Consider the following 18754-nt stretch of genomic DNA (forward strand, 5'->3'; position numbering starts at 1 on the left):
CCCACCAGGCAGAGTGACAACAAACTTTCCAAAAACCTCTCCAGACCCCACCGACATACCATGTTGCTTCTGCTTGACCCGATGTGGAGGTCCAGCAAACTAATGAGATTTGGTCCCCATGCAGCGAAAGCCATAGGAATATCAGAGCCGGTCAAAGTTCCCTACTCCAAGTTCCTGATGTATCCTGAGGACCTGTTTGTTGTGGGCTTGCCAGAGGGCATCCTGCTGCGGCGCCCCAACTGCTTCGGGATTGCGAAGCTGAAGAAGATCCTGCAAGCGAGCAACAACATCCAGTTTGTCATTAAAAGGTAAGGCAGGTGGAGCGGCCATCCCTTGGGCAGGATGTTCCTGCTTGGAGCTCCTGCTGCTGTGCAGGGTCCTGGGGAACATCCATCACTTGGTTACCTTCAATAAATTTGCTTGATTAGAAGTAATCAAGGGTTGTTGCTTTGTTGGAGCCAAGGTGGTGAGAGGCAGCAGTGGTGTCATCTCTCCCTCGATGTCTTTCAGGGTTTTAACACACTTTTGCAAAGGTTTGGCCACAGCAGCAGGGAACACCCAAGGGTGGGTGAGAGGAGCCAGAGCCTTTAACCTTCAGGGTGCTCAGGCGTGGGGTAAGGAATGGGGCTGGGAGCCCTGGAGCATTTTCTTAGGGAAGCAGCTCCAGCCGAGGTCCAGATGTGCACATCTGTGCCTCAGCAGGATGCTGTGGGCATCAGGGAAAATGCTGTCATTGCACTGGGGAGCAGGGGGTGTCACAGGAGCTGGGGGGGGCTGTGAGAAGCCACGATCAATGTAACACAACAGCACTGCCCTGAAAGAGGGAACGGATCCAGCAGAGATGGATTTAAAAATGTCTTTATGTATTTTGGGGGGTTTCTCACCCAAATGCTGACTCAACCTCCCTTGCAGAGGAGAGAGCTGATGCAACCAACATTCAACAGGCGGCTGAAACAGAAAATAGATGTTGGGAGTGCAGAGATTTTGTGGCATCAGACCAGCAGTTCCCAGGCCAGCCTGACCACGTTTTGGGGGTTCTGCCCCCATCCCAGACCCCTTTCTCTGTAGCGCAGCTTCAGCACAGCTCATAACAAGCCCTGCTATCACCTCACTGTGCGGTTTTAGCATTAGATACCCAAGTGACAATTTTTGGGGCCAATTGTGTGCTGAAAGGAGCCATGCATGGCTTCTCCCATCCCTGAGAAACATGCAGGACCGTGTCTCCTAAAAGTCTGTACCAGCTGATTTAAGCCGCTCAGCCATCGCCAGCTTAATCTCATCCCGAGGAGTGTCACATCAGCTCACTAAAGAGTCTGTTGGCATGAAAATTACTTCCAAAGTTCCCCTGCTGCATTGCAGGAGCTTTAAGATTGTGTTAGCCAGACACGGTTAGTGGTTTGTGGCTGTAGGAGCATTGTCCTAGGGGATGCTGGAGCAGTGGGGTGTCGCTGGCCAGGGAGCTCACTTGCGTGCCCTCTGCTTCTCGCTGTTTTCCAGACCGGAGCTGCTGGCGGAGGGTGTAAAGGAGCCGGCGTCGGACAGCCCGGCAGCCAAAGGTAGGCTGCGAGACGCCCGGCAGCCGGGCCGTTAAGGACGAGGTAGGAGAGGAGTGAGAGCGTTTTCCTACAGCGCGTCTCTTGCCTTCCCTCCCCACCTCATTTTTTTGTCTGGAAACCTACTCCTGTGCGTCCCCCTTGGCGGCACCGCAAATCCTAATTCCTCTTATGTCCCCTGCCTCAGCTGCCAGCGAGAGGGACTCAAGCGAGGCACTGCTGGAGGATGCTGTGAAGAGGCAGGGCTTTCAAGGTGAGAGCCTGGAGGCATCTGCGGGAGGTTTGAGCAGAGTCCCATTGCAGGGGCTGCGTAGAGCAAACATGTGGGAAGGGAGCGACCATGGGGCATCAGGGCTCGGCAGGTTGGCAGAGGAGCAAGGCGAGGCAAGGATGGGAGGGAGGAGAGGAGAGGAGGAGGAGGAGTGAGAGGATGGGAAGGACAGACAACCAGAAGACAAGACAAGACACGCAGCCAGGGCGGGCAGTCCCATAGGTCCAAGGAAGAGGCTCGAAGCGCTCTGGATGGTGCCGTAATTAATCGCCTTTGCTTATCTCGCCATCTGACCTTGCAGGATGCATAATTAAGTCTTCCAAGCCTCGGAGTCTGCCTTTTCTGGGTTTTTTTCCACCTAGGCAATGTTTGTATAAATACCACTCCTGTCCGGTGTGCCCTGGCAGCCGGCACGGCGGCTCCATCAGGGAAAGGAGCGAAGGTGCCCATGGGCTGGGGGGGGCAAGTGCTTCCCTGTTTGAGCATCCCTTTTCCTTGGGCCGCAGGGGCCCGTGAGAGGTTTGCAGAGAGGGATGGAGGCTTTTGAAAGGCTTTGGCTTTTCAGAGAGGCTTTGGAGTGCGTTTTATTTTAACGCCAGTAATTATCACAACTGAATCTTCGATTTCATGCGGCTTTTATTCTTAGCAGACAGGCGGGGGGAAAAACATATTTCTGTTTAGATTATTTTTAAGGACTTTGAATGGCCCACTCCAGAGATTAGCTAATTGCAAGATAAGGACTTTCCTATAATTAGAAAATGGCATTACTTAAAAGTCACAGAGTGCCTTTTAATTTACCAGCAGAAGTCCATAATTGTTTCTTTATTTTACAGAAAATTATGATGCCAGGCTTTCCAGAATAGACATCGCTAACACACTGCGGGAACAAGTCCAGGACCTGTTCAATAAGAAATACGGTGAGAAACCAGGGTGGGAGTGGGTTTTATTCCCTCCTTATCCCCTCCTAATTTTTTGCTCCCTATCCCTCCCCTCTCCTCCCGATTCCTCCTTGCCAGGTGCTTTCTCTCACCTCCCCCTTGAGCAGCTGGCACCTCGGAGGGCTGGGAAGGGAACGGTGGGTCTGGGAATTGATGCCCTTTGCTACAGGTGCTTGCTGCCTAGGTGGCTGCCACACAGCAGGGGGGAGCCTGTGATGGGGAGCGTGCCGCAGCCCTTCCCGCTGCCTGCCCTTCCTGGCCATGTTTTGGTGGGTTTTTTCTTTTAACCCCACCTCCACGGAGAACAACAATTGTAAATTAGTGGAGAATTGCAGAGCTGTGGGAGCATGGGGGGTGGTGGGAGGTTGGGAAGGGAATAAGGAGGGGCTGTAGCGAGCACCCGCAGGAGCGTTGAAGGACAAGTAGATGCCGCTCTTCCTGTCCCCAGGGCACCTACCTGGGCTCTGCAGGGCACTCCCCTGGCCTGCCTGCCCCAGCATCTGTCCTTTATCAAGCAAGGCAGGGAAATGCTGTTATACCAATTTTCTACGCAGTGGTAAGAGTTGTGCAGGTTCCTAGGTACCCGCAAGAGCAATTATCTGCAAGGAAATGTGTAGCCTCAGTCCTGCAGTCAGACCTTCAGAGAGGGAACATGCCTATGAGTTATCTCCAAATAATGTCCCAAAGCAAAGAGCAGCAGATTTCCATCTCTCCCACTGCGTGGCATGGGCATCATTGTACAGGACGGTGCCTCTCCTCAGCCCCCCCAGCTCTGCTGCATGCTCGCAGCTGCCTTGGAACCACTCCGCTCCCATCGTGGAGGCGGCCTGGAAATGTCGGTCCTTGATCTAACACTTGACATGGTGCCTCGAGCAGCCTGCTCACGCCGTGCCGTACTTTGGCGGGTCCAGGGATGGAGCCAGAGTGACAGTAGAAATTGCATCCCTGGTGTCCCGCTCACTTACTGCTCGCTTCTCTCCCAGGTGAGGCCTTGGGAATTAAATACCCCGTGCAAGTGCCATACAAGCGGATCAAGAGCAATCCAGGGTCAGTGATTATAGAGGGGCTGCCCCCCGGGATCCCCTTCAGGAAGCCGTGCACCTTTGGCTCGCAGAACCTGGAGAGGATATTGGCCGTTGCCGATAAAATCAAGTTCACCGTGACGAGGTACATGGCAAGAAGTGTCAGCCACCCCACCAAGCAGGAGGGGGAGAGGAGGGAGCCAACCTAAATGCACCCCCAGCTCTGCCAGCCCCATCAGAGTAGGGCTGTAAATACTATAAATGCCTCCAGCCCCCAAGACAGCTATTAAGGTGGCAGCTAACGGTTTGACAGAAAGGAGGGGACCATAAAATAGAGACTCCTGCTCTTTCCTCCTGTCTGCTGCCTGGGGAGGCAGTGGGGAAGGCACTGGCAGGAGAAAATGGTGCTTGGTGCGATGGTTGTGTAGGCAGAGAAATCCCAGCTCCTTTTCTAGGAGTCTTGAGATAGGAGGAACGTTGCTTGGTTTATTGCTGGTGAAAGGCAGTGCTCGGGGTCCTGCAGTACTTGGAGAGGCGTTGGGCAGTGGCCGTTTGCAAGGGCGTCCTGCGGGTTTTGCAGCCACAGGGGATGGACACAAGCAGGAGGGGAGAGGCACTTTATCACTGTAAGGTGAGACTGGGAAAAGCAGGCTGCAAGCATGGCTCTACCACCATCTCACCGGGCCACGCTGCCTGTCTTCTTGCTGACGTGGTGCATGCTGCCCCAAGCAGGGCATGCGTCCCTGGGGACCGCAAGGGCCCCGTCCCTGCAGAGCTCCTGCTGGTCCCACACGAGTCGTGGCACAGTGTGCGAAGGACAGGCTGACCCCTAACCCTCCCTGGGCCGCGGGAGGATGCTCAGGCCAGGCGTGTTGGCTTCCTGGTGGTACTTCATTTTAAATCTCCTTTTTTCCTTCTTTTTTTACAGGCCTTTTCAAGGACTCATCCCCAAACCTGGTAAGAGATGATGCCTTTTTGCCTAAGCAATGCATTGGCCAAGTGTTTAGTGGTGGCCAGGGAGTTGTAAGCTGTGGATGGCATGTGATAATTTTATCAGCTGGAGGAAGGTTGCCCCTGACTTCACTTTCCTGGGCTTCCCACTTCGGTTTTGTTGTTGTTTGGTGCATTTGCCGAAGTTCCCCTGACCGAGACAGCTGGCCTCAGCAGCACCCATTGGTACTGCCACTGTTGCCTTGAAATGACAGTATTTTTCAAGAGCTAATCTAGGGCAGGGATCTGCGTTCTGTATTTAGGAAAGCACCCACTTTCTTAAGCATTTTCTTAAAATAAATATGCATTGTAATGAGCTGGCAGGTTGAGTGGCGAGGAAGGGTCGTGGGAAGGGGGTGATTAACCACAGGGTCCACATCAGGCTGCAGCAGCGTGGCAGTGAAAGCCGTTGCCAGCTTGTGGGCATCCCATGTGTGGAAACACTGGGGGAGATGTGAGAGAGGGGAGGATGGGGTGTCCCGGGTGAACTCCGTACCCAGCTGCAGAAATCACTGTCCTGGAGCCGTGTCCTTCCCCGTGCATTGCTGTGGTAGCTCTGTCTCTCGCTTCTAGGCTGCCCAGCAAAGAGAGCTGCCGTCAGAAATGTGGGTAAAAACCTGTCTTGATTTTAAATGTCTGTAATTACAACTGTTGGAAGAGCACAGATGGATGCAAAAAATGTTGTCATCTTTATTGATGGCTTCCCATTTCCTTGGCCAGCCTCCATGGGGATGGCACAATTTAGGGAAGACAAATATGACAGAGAGGAAAACATTTATGTGCCCTTATTGGGTACAGCAAAAAGGTGTTAGACACCCAAGAGGACTCTAACAAAAGGCGAGCTGTCTGAGAAATTCAATCCAGGGCATGGTCCAAGTGTCGACCCACTGCATCCCTGTGTATGGCCCAGCCAAGTGGATGGGGAGGCCCCCTGAGACCTCCACGGACTTCAGGTTTAGACTTCCTATCTTTTGGTCCTAAGCAGCAAGGTGCCGGCTTGCATCAGCTGGACCTTAAACGAGTCCTCAGTGAAATGCAAGTTTTGCAGAACTGTTTTTCCATGTAATTACATGGCTGTAACGCCGGAGTGAGCTGAGAATGTATCCGCTCCTCCAGCCACATCTTGTCTTCCCGTTCCTCCGCCGTAATCGGTATAATTACGTTTAAGAGACGCTGATCTGACACAAATCACACCATTAACAAAGGAGCACATCAGAAGGCAAATACTTCAACCTGCCAGCTGGCTTGGAAACACAGCCTGATAGATAGAGATGTAGAGGAAATTGATTTTCTTTTCGATGCACAACATTTTTTTTCCTCCTTCTCCAGCTGAACACTCCCACCACAGGCTAGACCATACTAGCACAAACCCAAAGGCATATTTTATTCTGTGCGTTGTGGTACCCGAGCAGGCTCAGGAGGAGGCCGCGGCATCCCTGCCGGGCTTGGGGCTTCATGCCCTCTCCTCCCACAGGGGTTTTAAATAAGAGCAGTCGCAGGTGAAGGGTTTTTCTTACTTGACATCTCAATTTGTTATAGACTATTTCATATATTTGCTAAATCTTTGGAGACAAGTCCAGGACTTACAATTATTTTCTAGTAGTCAGACTATCACCGACACGTCTCCTTGAGAAAAAGGCTGTTTGTATTTTGCCCCCAAAAAATCCCCGTTGACAGCAATTAACCTCTCATCTGCTTTTCCACCCCATTACACCAAAGTGGATGGTGGCAACACAGTGGTACACTCGCTGCCTTGGCTTTGATCGCTTTTCATCTGCCTTAACAAAATTAATGATTTCCAACTAGCCATGGATCATTAAAAATTTAAATTTAAGAGTGTTCTTTTTACCTCAATCTTGTGTAGTAAAGTCCTGCCATGTAAAATGAAGAGCAGCAGCAGAATTGCGTGCTTGGCGTTAAAACAAAATCAATGAAAATCACTTTTATTTCGCAGAGGAGCATTAAAATGAAAGCAATAGTTACTCCCAAGCGGGATGGCATTGCAAAGGCATCTAAAAGCTGGAAAGCCCAGGAGATGTTTGTATAAATATAAGGGAGGTTATGGTTTTTGTGGATCATTTTGGCCAAAAATTACATGAAAAATATAAATTTTAACAGAAAAGGGAAATTTAACATAAACTTTTTTTTTAAATTACTTTGGGGTGATTTTAGTTGCCTTTAGATTAAATTACAGGGTTTAACTTGCTTTAAACAAGTTGTACACCTCCTGCATTGCAAAGAGCATCCCAGATAGCAGGACTGCAGAGGACCAGCCTCCTTATCTCTCTCTTTGGGGGACACCCATTTCTTAAGCGGAACAGAAGCAGATAAAAGGATTTCCATATAATCTGAGCACCAAGCATGCTTTCTCCCAAGATTATCTAATTTCTCTGTTGAGATGGTATCTCCTTGCAATGGGTCACGGGGCAGGGGTGAGACTGCTGGGGCAGAGGTGGCTGAGGGGTGCGTGCCTGCAGGGATGCTGTTTGCAGAAGGTGGTGTTTTTGGAGGGGGGAATGAGGCTGGTTTTTGGAAAAATAAAGCCAGTGGTGTTCCCCAGTGTCCAGAGGAGGTCAGTGGCTGCAACCCCTTTCTGCAGTGTGGATTTGCAGCCTTTCGAAGGTGGGACGATGGCCCCAAGGTCACCGGTGCCTCTGCCAGCACTTTACCCGCGTGGCTCCCTGGGGGCTTTAATCTAGGAGCGCAACTCTCCTGATGTCCTGAGATTTTCTTTCAGATTTCCAGGGTTTTTTTCTCCCTACCACTGCTATCCACTCTGTGAAAAAGACCTTCAAAACCCCTTTTTCAAAGCAGAATGATCTCTCGACTTTAAAACAGAAGTGGGAGAGCAGGGGTGAAACTCCAGCGCTATAAACACAGCACTTACCATTTCTTTTCTTCTTTTCCTGAGGCACAGAGATACAAAACAGGCTTAATTTGAGCCTTTGAAAAAAAAAATATCAAGCATAAGTAATCTAGCACACACAAAAAAAATCTTTCTGTATGTTAATTTTTATGTGCTTTGATTGAAAATGTACACCAGCTCCATCTGTCCTATTCCCCAAACTCTCTACCGCCCTGATAGATTATTTCCCATACTCCAATTAATAAAGTAGGGCAGGCAGTGTTCTTTAATTAAAAAAACCACACATCCAGGCATCCTTTTCATATTTTTTTTTTTTTTAATCATGAGAGTACAATCCTCTGCAAGACTTTGATGAGATGTGCCTCGCGTTGGAAACTCCTAGCAAGAAAAGAGGAAAAGACTTGATGGGGCAGTGATGAGAGCTGAGCACATCTTGCTCCATCACCAGGTTGCTTTTCGAGGTCCATGCCCCTCTCCCTTCAGCCCCCCAGCCCTGACATTTAGCCACTGAGGGAGCAGCCAGGTTATTTTGCCTTCTGATCCTCCTTCCTGTTATCCAGGGTGAATTATTTTTTAGCGTTCAGCTGGTTAGTGTTTTTAGTCTGAAGGTGTAAAATCAAGCAGGTAGTGTGAGTCGCTGTGGAGCTTCAAAGCGTGTTTTCAAGCACCTCTGCAATTCCGATCACCTTTTTCTTTGCCTATTTCTTGTCTCCTTTTCCCTTTCACCTGTGTGTGTGGCACCCTCGCGCCAACGGGAAGGCCGCACCGTCGCCCAGCTCATCCCAGCCCTCGTGTTTGCTTTGCTCTTGCCTCCCTCCGGCTCCCCACCAGCCTCATATCCTGACATGTCCTTCAGAGACCCCAAAACCGCCTTTTTTCAGGGTGTGCATCGAGATGGGTGCCGCTCCATCCTGGCCGTGGTCTGGTACTTAGGGATGCGCTCCATACCACGCAGCGCAGCAGCTGTCAGCCTGATGTGATGCCTCCTGTGGTTAAGGCTGAGCCGCACATGTGGGTTACCAGGACAAGAAATTTTAATTATCGTTCTTAATCAGTGTGATTTCATAACAGCGCCTTAAAATCTTCACCTGAAACACTAAAAATGCCTTTGAGTTGCCGCCAACCAAATGAAATGCCATGCTGCCCTTCCGAAACCGTTTCTGATTCATACTGGAAAGATGCTGCTGTATGCTTCTCTTCCTCACTGCCTGCCTGCAGCCTGCCTGCGCTCCTGCCCGTGCTCCTGCCCGCATTCCTCCTTGATGGAACCTATGCCAGGACCTTGTTCCCTCTTGGCTTGGCCTCTAGCTTGGCTTTCCTAGCACCAGCGTGAGCCATCTGCATCTCTCCCCCTTCGCATTGTGTATTTGCCTAAACATTTTGCGCAGTGGGTGCTACCCACAGGGTGTCGACACAGGCAGGGTCTCACCCAGCAATTTGGGGGACCAGGCGATGGGCAGCATCACTTATTTTCCAGCTGGCTCCTGCTGCGTGGCAGCGAGCGGTGCTGCCGCAGCCGCCAGCCGCTTGCAGCAGGATTTGTCCGCCTGCATCCCAGGCGGTGCAGGGTCCGCCTCAGCACCCTGGCTCACTGCGGCCTGCACCGAAACGTTGGTGCCTGCAGCTGCCCTGTGCAAAACCTGCGATTTCTGTTCCTGTGGTGCTGCTGAACCGAAGCACCCTCCCTGTGCAGACGGCTGGGCCAGAGGCAGCGGCAGAGCTCTTGTCTCCTGAGTGCTGCAATGGCTGCTTTCCTGAGCCTGCTTGAAATGTTTGATGCGTATTTTGAGCTACTTCAGATTGCTCGTATCTCTGCTCAACAAATTCAGACACACATCCCTGCTCTCTCCCCCATCCCCTCCAGTTTGCCAGTGCCCGCGTGCTGCAATTTGGCAGCAAGAGCCTCCCTGGTGCCACGACCCGCAGCCCCCGGCTTCCCCGCTGGCTCTCCCCACGGCTGCCAGCTTCAGTGTGATGAGCCACTTCATTCCTCCTTTTGCCCATCATGCAAATCCTGGCCCTAGCCCCATCGCTGCTGCTTTTCCCCAGGAAATTAATTTATTTTTGATATCGCTCGTCACTTCGGAGTCAGTGGCGAGCGCCAGCGTCTCCTTAGGGATCCCTTTTTCTCCTGTTCCCCCACCCCTGTTGCTGCAGAACTGACACAGTTTCCCTGTTTGCTTTTCATCTGCTTTAACCTCAGATATTTTTTTTTCTCCTCCGGCATGACCACACAGCACAACTGCTGCTGCTTTGGCACGTGCCGTAAATGCTGCAATTTGGCCATGCATCCCTGGGCACGTGTGGATCTTGAGCTGCTCAGGAGCATGGCATAGCTCAGGGGATGCTCGTGGGCTCAAGCACATCCCAAAATGGGTCCCTGGTGCACGGTGGAGAGCCCAGCCCACCTGCCCAGCTCACCGGGCAGTTATTTAACTACCGAAAGCATCTCTGGTGCCAAGGGGCCTGGGGACCAGAGGAATTTTAAGCTGCTAGGGACATTGTCATCCTGGGTTTTGCTTTTGTTTGTGACCAAGAAACCAAGCTGCAGCACTCATGGCTCTCTTTTTCTTTCTCTCTCTCTCTCTTTTTTTTTTTTTGTGTCTTCTTTTAACTTGTGCTGTAGCCCCTAGACGGATAACATCATTGGAAAAAGCCTACGCTGCCTTGAATGGTACGTAGCTCAGTTGATGCATCGTAGATGGTAGCAGACAAGAAATGCACTTGCGTTTTAATATAAGAACGAATATGTCTTAAACCCCCAAATTTCAGGTATTTTTTTTTCCCCTCTCTGCTCTGTTTCCCTGTGATACCAAGAACTGAATGATGCAGGATGTGTTTAACTATATTATTGTTGTTATTAATCCTCTCGCATTTCTAAGCACCGTTGCTGCAGTCCCTGGGCATCGGTGCCAGTTCTGCTCCAGACAGACTGACTTGCCACGTTATCCTCAGCTCATCCATGTGTCCGAGCAATTAATTTGTTAAGAAATCCACTTGCCATTCATAAGAAGCTTTTGCACAGATTTGGGTTGGGGTTTTTTTGCGTTGCTTTAACACATACTCTGGGCCAGAGCTGGTGTGCAGTCATGTAGGCTCCGGGGATTTAACATATATACTAATTTACAGGAGTAAAGAAAAGTTTGCCTGGCTGTATCTGCAGTAGGGCACGGTGCATCTCCGGCAGATCCAGCTTTAGTCCCATCAGCTGGGATTCTGGCCACGTGTCTAGATGTTAATTGCCTGCTCCCGCAAGTTTATAGCTCCACTTTGAAAACACGCATATGTTGAGCTAATTCGAACTGTACTTAAACCTGAGTTACTGTGGAATAGCCTCAGTAAAGTCAGCGGGTTTATTCTGGATGTACACAGGGGTGTAACGGAATTGCACCCATTGAAGCTGGAAGGGTGTGTATTTATCCTCTTAAGGTTCGGGGCCAGATCCTGACCGCTGTAAGCAGCCTACCCCAGCTGGGTGTTTCTTTGACATGACTGGGATTGCCCGAAGAAGGGACATGAGCCGCTTTCCCGGTGGGATGTGTTGCGCAGTGGCTGTTTCCCTGATGAAACAGGCTTCACGCCGGGGGGGTCGGATAATGGGAGGTTGTTACGCCAAGCGTCGTGGCCGGGTGGAGGACGTACGTCGCCCAGAGCTGCACCCCGGGATGCCGGCAGCAGCACGGGGAGCAGGAGGGCTCTGCCGGGTACCCTGCCTGGCTGAGCCACGGCTTCACCACCGAGATCAGGGCTCTGCACACAGCATTGTGAACATAGACAAACCCGTTATTTATCTGTGGGATACCTTGCATTTGGTTTTGTTGGGGTTTTTTAAAGCCACTAGAAGAATAGGCTGTGTTTTGGATCCTGTTGACCAACAGCAGACACCTAAACCCCATTTTTAATAACTACTAAATATGACTTGGTGTTTCTAAAAGAAATGTCGAGGTCTGACCAGTCCTATTGAAAAAGAGCAAATGGTGCTTTAAAAATGTGACCTCTTGTACGTAACTGCCTATGAAGTGCAGGGCTCCTCACTTCAGGCAAGTAGGATTGGGAAAAAAATTAGTCAATCGACTGGCTACTTTTTTTGAATTAAAAAAAAAAATGGATAACACAGAGCTAAAGGCAGCAGCATGCATAATCCTGCTTTATGGGAAGGACTCAGCACATCCCAGGGGTGCCAGTGGCTTCCTTGAGTTGATTATTTCCCAAACCCAAACAGACAGAGTTAAAGGTAGACGGAGATCCCTCTTGCCCGGAGCCGCCTGGGGGCAGAGGGGCAGGTCCCTGGGAAGTGGCGCCACCGGCCGGAGCCTCCTCTCTGGCTTCTCTGTTATGCATGCTCAGTTCCAGGTTTTTCATGGCATTTGTTTGTGTCCTTGGATGGGAATTTGGGAGTCCTGCCCACTGCAAGGTGGAAGAGAACCGCCTTGGGATCTTATTTCTTGCACTCGGGTTGCTCGGGGCATGAGCGGAAAGGAAAGAGCTGCTGTGTTTTTCAGTCCCAGAGAATTAAACAAGCGAAAACACTTTATTTTGGTGTTTCTTTGTCTGCTACCATCTACACATCCATACGGGTGTGTATATACAGCCCAGAAACTGAGCATCAATGACAAGGAAGTCACAGAGGGAGCCCGCAGGGTTTTCCCCCGCTGGCGTGCCTTGGCCTCGGGAGCGGCACCGCACGGCAAGGTCTTGGTTCTTGAAATCAGAGCTCCTTGGCGACACTTACTTGATTTTCTTCTATTTTATTTATTTTTGCTCCATCCCTTTCAAGCTGCTTTGTTGCCATTTCTGGATTTGAAGCACAACTTGGCCCTGAGGTTCTGTCGCAGAAACTTCTCCATTTTTTTTTTCCATTATATCCAGACACAACTGTTGTTTTCCAGGTGGAGAAGAGGCTTTTTTGAGGCTGTACCCTGCAGTAGCAGGGTGTGGAGATTTAAGCGTGCCAGCTTGTCTCCAGGAGCAGCAGGGTGGCCGAGGCGTGTGATTTCTGCTGGGGGTGGCTGAGCACCGCGCTCTGGGGCCCTGTGCAGGGAGGCAGGGACTTGCGTCAGGTTTTCAGCTTGTGTTTAAAACAGAATTGCAAACCATGTGATTGCTTAAAACCAAAATCAAAATCATGCGATTGCTCAAAATCAGAATCAAAATCATGCGATTGCTCAAAATCAGAATCAAAATCATGTGATTGCTCAAAATCAAATTAAATAGCTGCAGACAGGGGGCAGAGGATGCTTGGGTCCCTCATGCTGAGGTTTGCAGCGCTCACCTTGATGTTTTAAATAACCATCGTGGATTTCCACTCCGTGGCGTGCCAGCCTGGGTGAAAACGCCTGCCTTGGGTGAGGCAAGGCCGATGGTGCTGATGTCTCCTCTCTGGGATGAGACCCCGAGGGGTCTCACACCCTGGCTGGCTTAGGGCTGGAGGGGTGACTCCAGCAAGAGGCGGATAAGGTTCACTTGGTGCTTTATACCTGTGAGGTGAAAAAGCATCAAAGGGGGCCAGTACTGACCCCAGCTGCTTTTCCTAGAGCCCCCTGAGGATGCTGAATAGCTGGGGGAAAAATCTACTGACAAAGGCACGCCATTTGAAATGAGAGAACGGAGGAGAAACTGTTTGGCATGATGAAGATAATTAAAAAAGCTAGTAAAGCCAAGCTGATTATATGGCATATTATAAAACAATACTGTACTTAGGAGCTTAGCTATAAAAGTGCTATCTCATTCCTTGATATCACTTGTGGGAGCATTCGTGGCACTGAGGGCCTGAGTCTCCATTGCTTTGCGTATTTTGCAGTCATTTACAGCACTGCAAAGTGGATGTAAAATGCTCTCAGCCGTGGCAGCGCATGGCAAATGTAGATTTGGCAGCATTTTATAGCTACTTTGCACGACTCTAAAAGGCGACGCAAGGTGCAACACAGAGCAGCTGCCTCCAAGGTGTCCCCACGCCGCCCTGGGGCAGAGGGACAGAGACATGGTTGTGTCTTGTGACAGTGGGATGGGTTTTCCAGGGACTCAGAAAGAAACGGGGTGTTTTATTCCCTGTCGTTTTTTGCTTTACAGATGAGGACGATGCCAACAGGCTTGGAGAGAAGGTGATTCTCCGAGAGCAAGTGAAAGAGCTTTTCAATGAAAAATACGGTGAGTCTTCTGCCTGAACGCATCGCCAAGCAGGTTTGTTTTTGCTGACAGCAGCCATAGTTAAAATTAATTTGACCGAAGGCCTCTATTTATAGGCCGAGCACACGGCAGCCTGCTGCAGCACAGGTTTCATCCCACTGCTTCACGTTACAGCCCGTCCCCGGGGACGTTCCCGTGTCTCGCTCCCGGCAGGTGGGACTGTGACCTTCTTGTTGACAGTTCCTCCTTGGCGAGGGGAGGGAGGATGGGAAAAAAAAGCAGCTGAGGAGCAGGATTTGTTCAGTCTGGTATCAGCCTTTGATGTGTTTTTAGCATGTCCCGAGCCAGTGTGAGCCACGGTGCGTGCACTGAGCATGCCTGCCCTGCACCAGCCTGCTGGGCTGGGAGCAAGGCTGGAGCCGCAGCCCAACATGAGACACGGCTGGGGAAAAGCTCGCTGGAGGAAGCTGGCGGAAAAGGAGGTCAGGAGGCTGAAGAAGATTTGAAAATGCTGTTCGCAGGCTCCTTGTGCTGCCTAGCACCCCCTGCTTCCGCCCATCGTTGGGAAAAGGCGCAGCAGGAATAGCAGCCGGGTGGGGGGAGCATAGGAGCCAGCCGCAGGATGGTGTCACCCTCTCAGCCCCGCGGGTGCGGGCTGCCGCTGCTCGTGGCTGTCCCCGTTTGGGCATGACTTTTGTAAGTGCCAGGCAGTTATTTCTCAACCTGTGAGACCCCAGGGCTGCACAGCTGGGCCACAGCGCCTCGGTGGCACCCCACTATTTGGTACAGTGTGTCGCCTCTCTCCCCAGAATAACTGCCTGAAGGAGAAGGAAAATAGCCAAAATGATAGCAAAGCAGTGGGGAATGTCATTCCCCTCCTTTCTCACGTCTCTCCATGTCAAGGCTGCTCACCCTTCCCGCAAACCCTGTTCATTTTGGGGTGCTGCTCGCAGCATGGGCTGTGTGCCACTTTGGGGGCAGATTTGCCCCACGGAGGCTGGTGCCCGTGTTCTGAGCATCCCCATCCACCCCAGCTCAGCAGCATTCGCCCCATGTGGGGACTGAGCCCACAGCAGATCCCTGCGTTCCCATGGTCCAGGCACAGTTTATGGAGCACAAGATGCCAGGTGGGCACTAGGGATGAAATCCCTGCAAGGAAAGCCAGGAATGTGGCTGAGCAGCAGCTCACACCTTCAGGTTTGGGGGTTGCATTGACGCAAGGCGAGAGCAGGCTTTTGCAGTCAGGACCAGTACAGGAGAGGGATGTTCGCTGCTCCTCACAGTGCAGGAACTAAAGGGTACCCAGAGAGATGGGCAGCGGGTTTACATCACGCAGAAGTACGTACTTTTAATGCAGCAAGGAATTAAATTGTGGTATTCCACAACCATAGGATATTGTGGAGGCCAAAGGGATAAAGTGGTGCAAAAAATGGGCAAGTGCAATTCCTGCAGCACAGGTCTCTTGGGGCTGTTGAATGCAGCACACTGGATGTGATCTCCACCCCACTGACCCCAAAACGTGCTGACAGCCGGAGGCAAGAGGAGATGGACAAATCTCTCCCAATTGCCCTCTCTCCTAGGCTGTCTCCCATGCTGCTGCTGCTGGCCCAGCCACAGGCTGGCCCAGCGTGGCAATGGGTGTGCTCTGCACAGAGCAGAGGTGGGTATGCAAGTGCTGGCGCTGTAAAACAGCCCTCACCTGAGGCTCCTGGCAGGATCCTAAATGGAGACTAATGGAGCAGGCAATAAATTGGGCAGGCAGATGTGAAATGGCTGGCTGGGACGTGGCTGCAGCAAAGGTTGGGCATCACGGCAGCCGTGGCTTCCCAAAGCCCTCCCAGGGCTCTTGGTCCCTTGGTTGGTTGGATCTGGAGCCCTGTGGGGTAAAGCTGGTGCATTGTCCTCTGCTCTGCCGTTACAGGAGAGGCTCTGGGCTTGAACCGGCCCGTCATGGTGCCCTATAAACTCATCAGGGACAGTCCTGACGCCGTGGAGGTTACTGGGCTGCCGGATGATATCCCTTTCAGAAACCCCAATACCTACGACATCCATCGGCTGGAGAAGATCCTGAAGGCTCGAGAGAGCATTCGGATGGTGATTATAAACCAGCTCCAGTAAGTTCCTCCAGCTCTGCAACTGGGGAATTTTTCTGTTCATTAAGTGTTGCCCTTGCTTCTCCAGCCAGAAGCGGGGTAAGCCACTCCGGGGCCACCGGCGCGGGGCCATGCCACCGCGTACCCGCGGAGGACCTGCTCCATTCCCAGCACCCGCTGTCCTGCGCCGCAGGGATGTGCGCAGCCACGGGTGGGCACAGTGAAGCATCAGTGGGGCCTGTTTATCCCCTCTTCCTTGTGCAGTTTGAGATGATGATGCTGGGAAGGGGCATGGCACAGGGGCAGATAGCGGGATGGCTCAGAGGCCCAGCTGAGTTATTTTGGGTTGCTTCCTTCTGGGGAGCGGTGGGGAGGCTCCACGTCCCTTCCCCACGCAGGGAGGAGGCAGCTCGGGGTCGGGCTCTGGGCTGCGTCCCAGCGCAAGCAGGTGTGTAGGGGACAAACAGCGGGGTCCACCTGCTCTGACCCTGCTTGTCTCTTACGCAGGCCGTTTGCTGAAATCTGCACTGAGGCCAAACAAACAGGTAAGCGGAGGGCTAAGAAATAACCGTGGCTTTACCTGCCCTGTGGCAGAGAGAATATATGGGCAAAACGGGTGGGGGTCACGGGGAGGCATTTGAACCTCCCACACCCCCAGGGGAGGCTTGGGAGAAGATACTACCTGGAAGAAGAAAAGTTAGGCTCAGCATCTGTTCAGGACCAAACCATCAACTTAAGACGATTGCACTTCCATGAGCTGGGGAGAGACTGGGCTGTTAGACTCAAACTTTCAGCGTATTCTGGAGGATTTGATTATACCTTTCCCATTAGCAATTTACTCACCATGAGCAATTTATTCACTGGTTAAAGGCCTTAATTTGAGCCGTCATTTAGTAGTTGAGCTTCTAAGGAAACAAAGTTTCTGTGATTGCTGGGAATACGTTTCTCCCCCTGTCCCATCCTCCCTGATAACTCTCAGCCAGTTTTAATCAAATGTGTCAGAATTAGCAGCCCCAGAGATAATTAGGATCATATTAGTTTTACGAAAATAGGTGGCTAGGTAGAGAAGGGAGATCTGCCAAGCAAGAGCATGCTGCAATGTGATGTAAAAAGAGATGCAAGAGAAACTTTATATATGTAGATATATAAGGGTATATCACATATGCAGGTATATATTGGCATATCGTCTACAGAGCTGGCACCTTCATGGCCCCAAAGCATCCAGCACGGACACAAGTCTGTGCGATGTTGGGCTCTGTAAGTGCTGGAGTTTGGGATTTGCTTATTTTGGGGATTTTCTCCGCCAGTGCCTGAGGAAAGCTGGCAGCTCTGTGCCAGGTCATGGAGGCCAAGCCTGTGTCACCAACGGTGGCACAGCGGATCAGGGGGACGCTCAGTGGGAGGCAAGGTCGGAGCGGCGGGATGGGTACCCACATTTAGGGGCTGCTCACAGAGCTTGGACACCTCATGCCTTCCCTCTCTCCCTGCAGAGAAAGACACCAGCGTTCCCAAACGGAAGCGGAAGAGGATCTCTGAAGGGAACTCGGTATCTTCCTCTTCCTCATCTTCCTCTTCCTCCTCTTCCAATATGGAGTCTACATCATCAACAAATCAGATCTCACTTGTGGTAAAGCCTTCCAAATATTAGGGGGGTTACTGCCTACCTGGCTGCTTCAGGATGCTGCGCTCTGCTCTCCTCGAACCGTCACCACCTCCCTCTGCCTGACAAACACTGTAAAGTGTGACATAAAATGGCACAAGCACGTTTGGCGAAGGAGGGGACGCAGCTTTGGGGCTGCCTTCTCCTGCCGGGTTTGTCTGGGGCGGGGGGTCAGCGGAGCGAAGCGCCCACTGCCCCTTGAGGCTCTCCCGCACCAATCCTCGGAGGGATGCTCAGCGCGTAGTGTTAGCGGGAGCCACACATGAGACCAGCCTGAGCAAATCCCCCGACCCCACTGGGTTAAAACCTGGGTGCTGGCGGCGGCGCCTCGGCCCCATAGCACCTCTCAGCAGGACCTGGCGGTTCCCCCGTGGTCTGAGCTGCGCCGGGAGTGTTTCTTCAGCTCCATCCCAGGAGCGATGCAGAGCTCCAGCGTGCATCCAAACTGTGAAAATAGGAAAGAAAATCGGGGAGATGCATCCAACTGCTCTCCCTCAGGGCTTGGCTTCGGTTGTGGATGATACCAAATGCTTTTTAAAAAATAAAAAAATAAAAGGCAAGAGAAGTATAAACTTAGAAGGGTTTTTTTTGTCAGGTTTGCCAATGGTGTTTTGGTTTGGGGTTGGTTCTTTTATCTTATTTGGAAAGTGGGAGCAACAGCCCATGTCGGAACATGTCAGAGATTTGATGTATGCATGGTTTTGTGTTGTGTCCTAACAGAGACTTTTGCCTTCTTTTTCTCTCCCTCTCTTTCAGCAATGGCCCATGAACATGTACATGTTAGACTATGGTGGTCTAAACGTCCAGATCCCAGGACCTATTAACTATTAGACCTCAATACCGAATAAGAACCTCAAATGAAAGAATAAATAAATAAATGTAATTTATGTAAAAAGTGTATATTCCAATATGTATCAATGCCTTTTAGTTTTTCCAATGATTTTTACACTATATTCCTGCCATCAAGGCCTTTTTAAATAAAAATAAAAAGTGTTGCCTTGCTCTTAAAAGTACTTATTTTATTATATATATTATTGATAAATAGCATTTATAGGTAAGAGTAAGTGCAGGAGGGCACCCCTGGACAGACCTTGTTGTGCTTTGGCTGCTCAATAAAATCCTTAGTGGCACCAGTGCTTGAAACCAAGAGGTTTGACACGTTTTGATGCTTCATTTGCCACTGATGTCTTCAATTCAGATCAAAGGTGTAAAAATTTACTTACAGAGCTCCAGGA

At 51.1% G+C, this 18754-nt stretch overlaps 1 protein-coding gene across 1 annotated transcript in view; it reads left to right on the forward strand.

Moving 5' to 3' along the window:
* Window positions 1-18350, forward strand: part of GTF2IRD1 (GTF2I repeat domain containing 1) — a 45555-nt gene extending 27205 nt beyond the window's left edge. Inside the window, exons 16-26 of the mRNA XM_075720291.1 lie at window positions 125-308; window positions 1498-1566; window positions 1724-1806; window positions 2658-2741; window positions 3746-3929; window positions 4713-4741; window positions 13710-13787; window positions 15688-15880; window positions 16367-16404; window positions 17350-17486; window positions 18276-18350. Of these exons, the coding sequence (XP_075576406.1) occupies window positions 125-308; window positions 1498-1566; window positions 1724-1806; window positions 2658-2741; window positions 3746-3929; window positions 4713-4741; window positions 13710-13787; window positions 15688-15880; window positions 16367-16404; window positions 17350-17486; window positions 18276-18350 (1154 nt within the window). The remainder of the gene's footprint in view (window positions 1-124; window positions 309-1497; window positions 1567-1723; window positions 1807-2657; window positions 2742-3745; window positions 3930-4712; window positions 4742-13709; window positions 13788-15687; window positions 15881-16366; window positions 16405-17349; window positions 17487-18275) is intronic.
* Window positions 18351-18754: the final 404 nt, after the last annotated feature.

The sequence above is a fragment of the Pelecanus crispus genome, chromosome 12 (genome assembly GCF_030463565.1).
Source record: "Pelecanus crispus isolate bPelCri1 chromosome 12, bPelCri1.pri, whole genome shotgun sequence".
Taxonomy (NCBI): domain Eukaryota; kingdom Metazoa; phylum Chordata; class Aves; order Pelecaniformes; family Pelecanidae; genus Pelecanus; species Pelecanus crispus.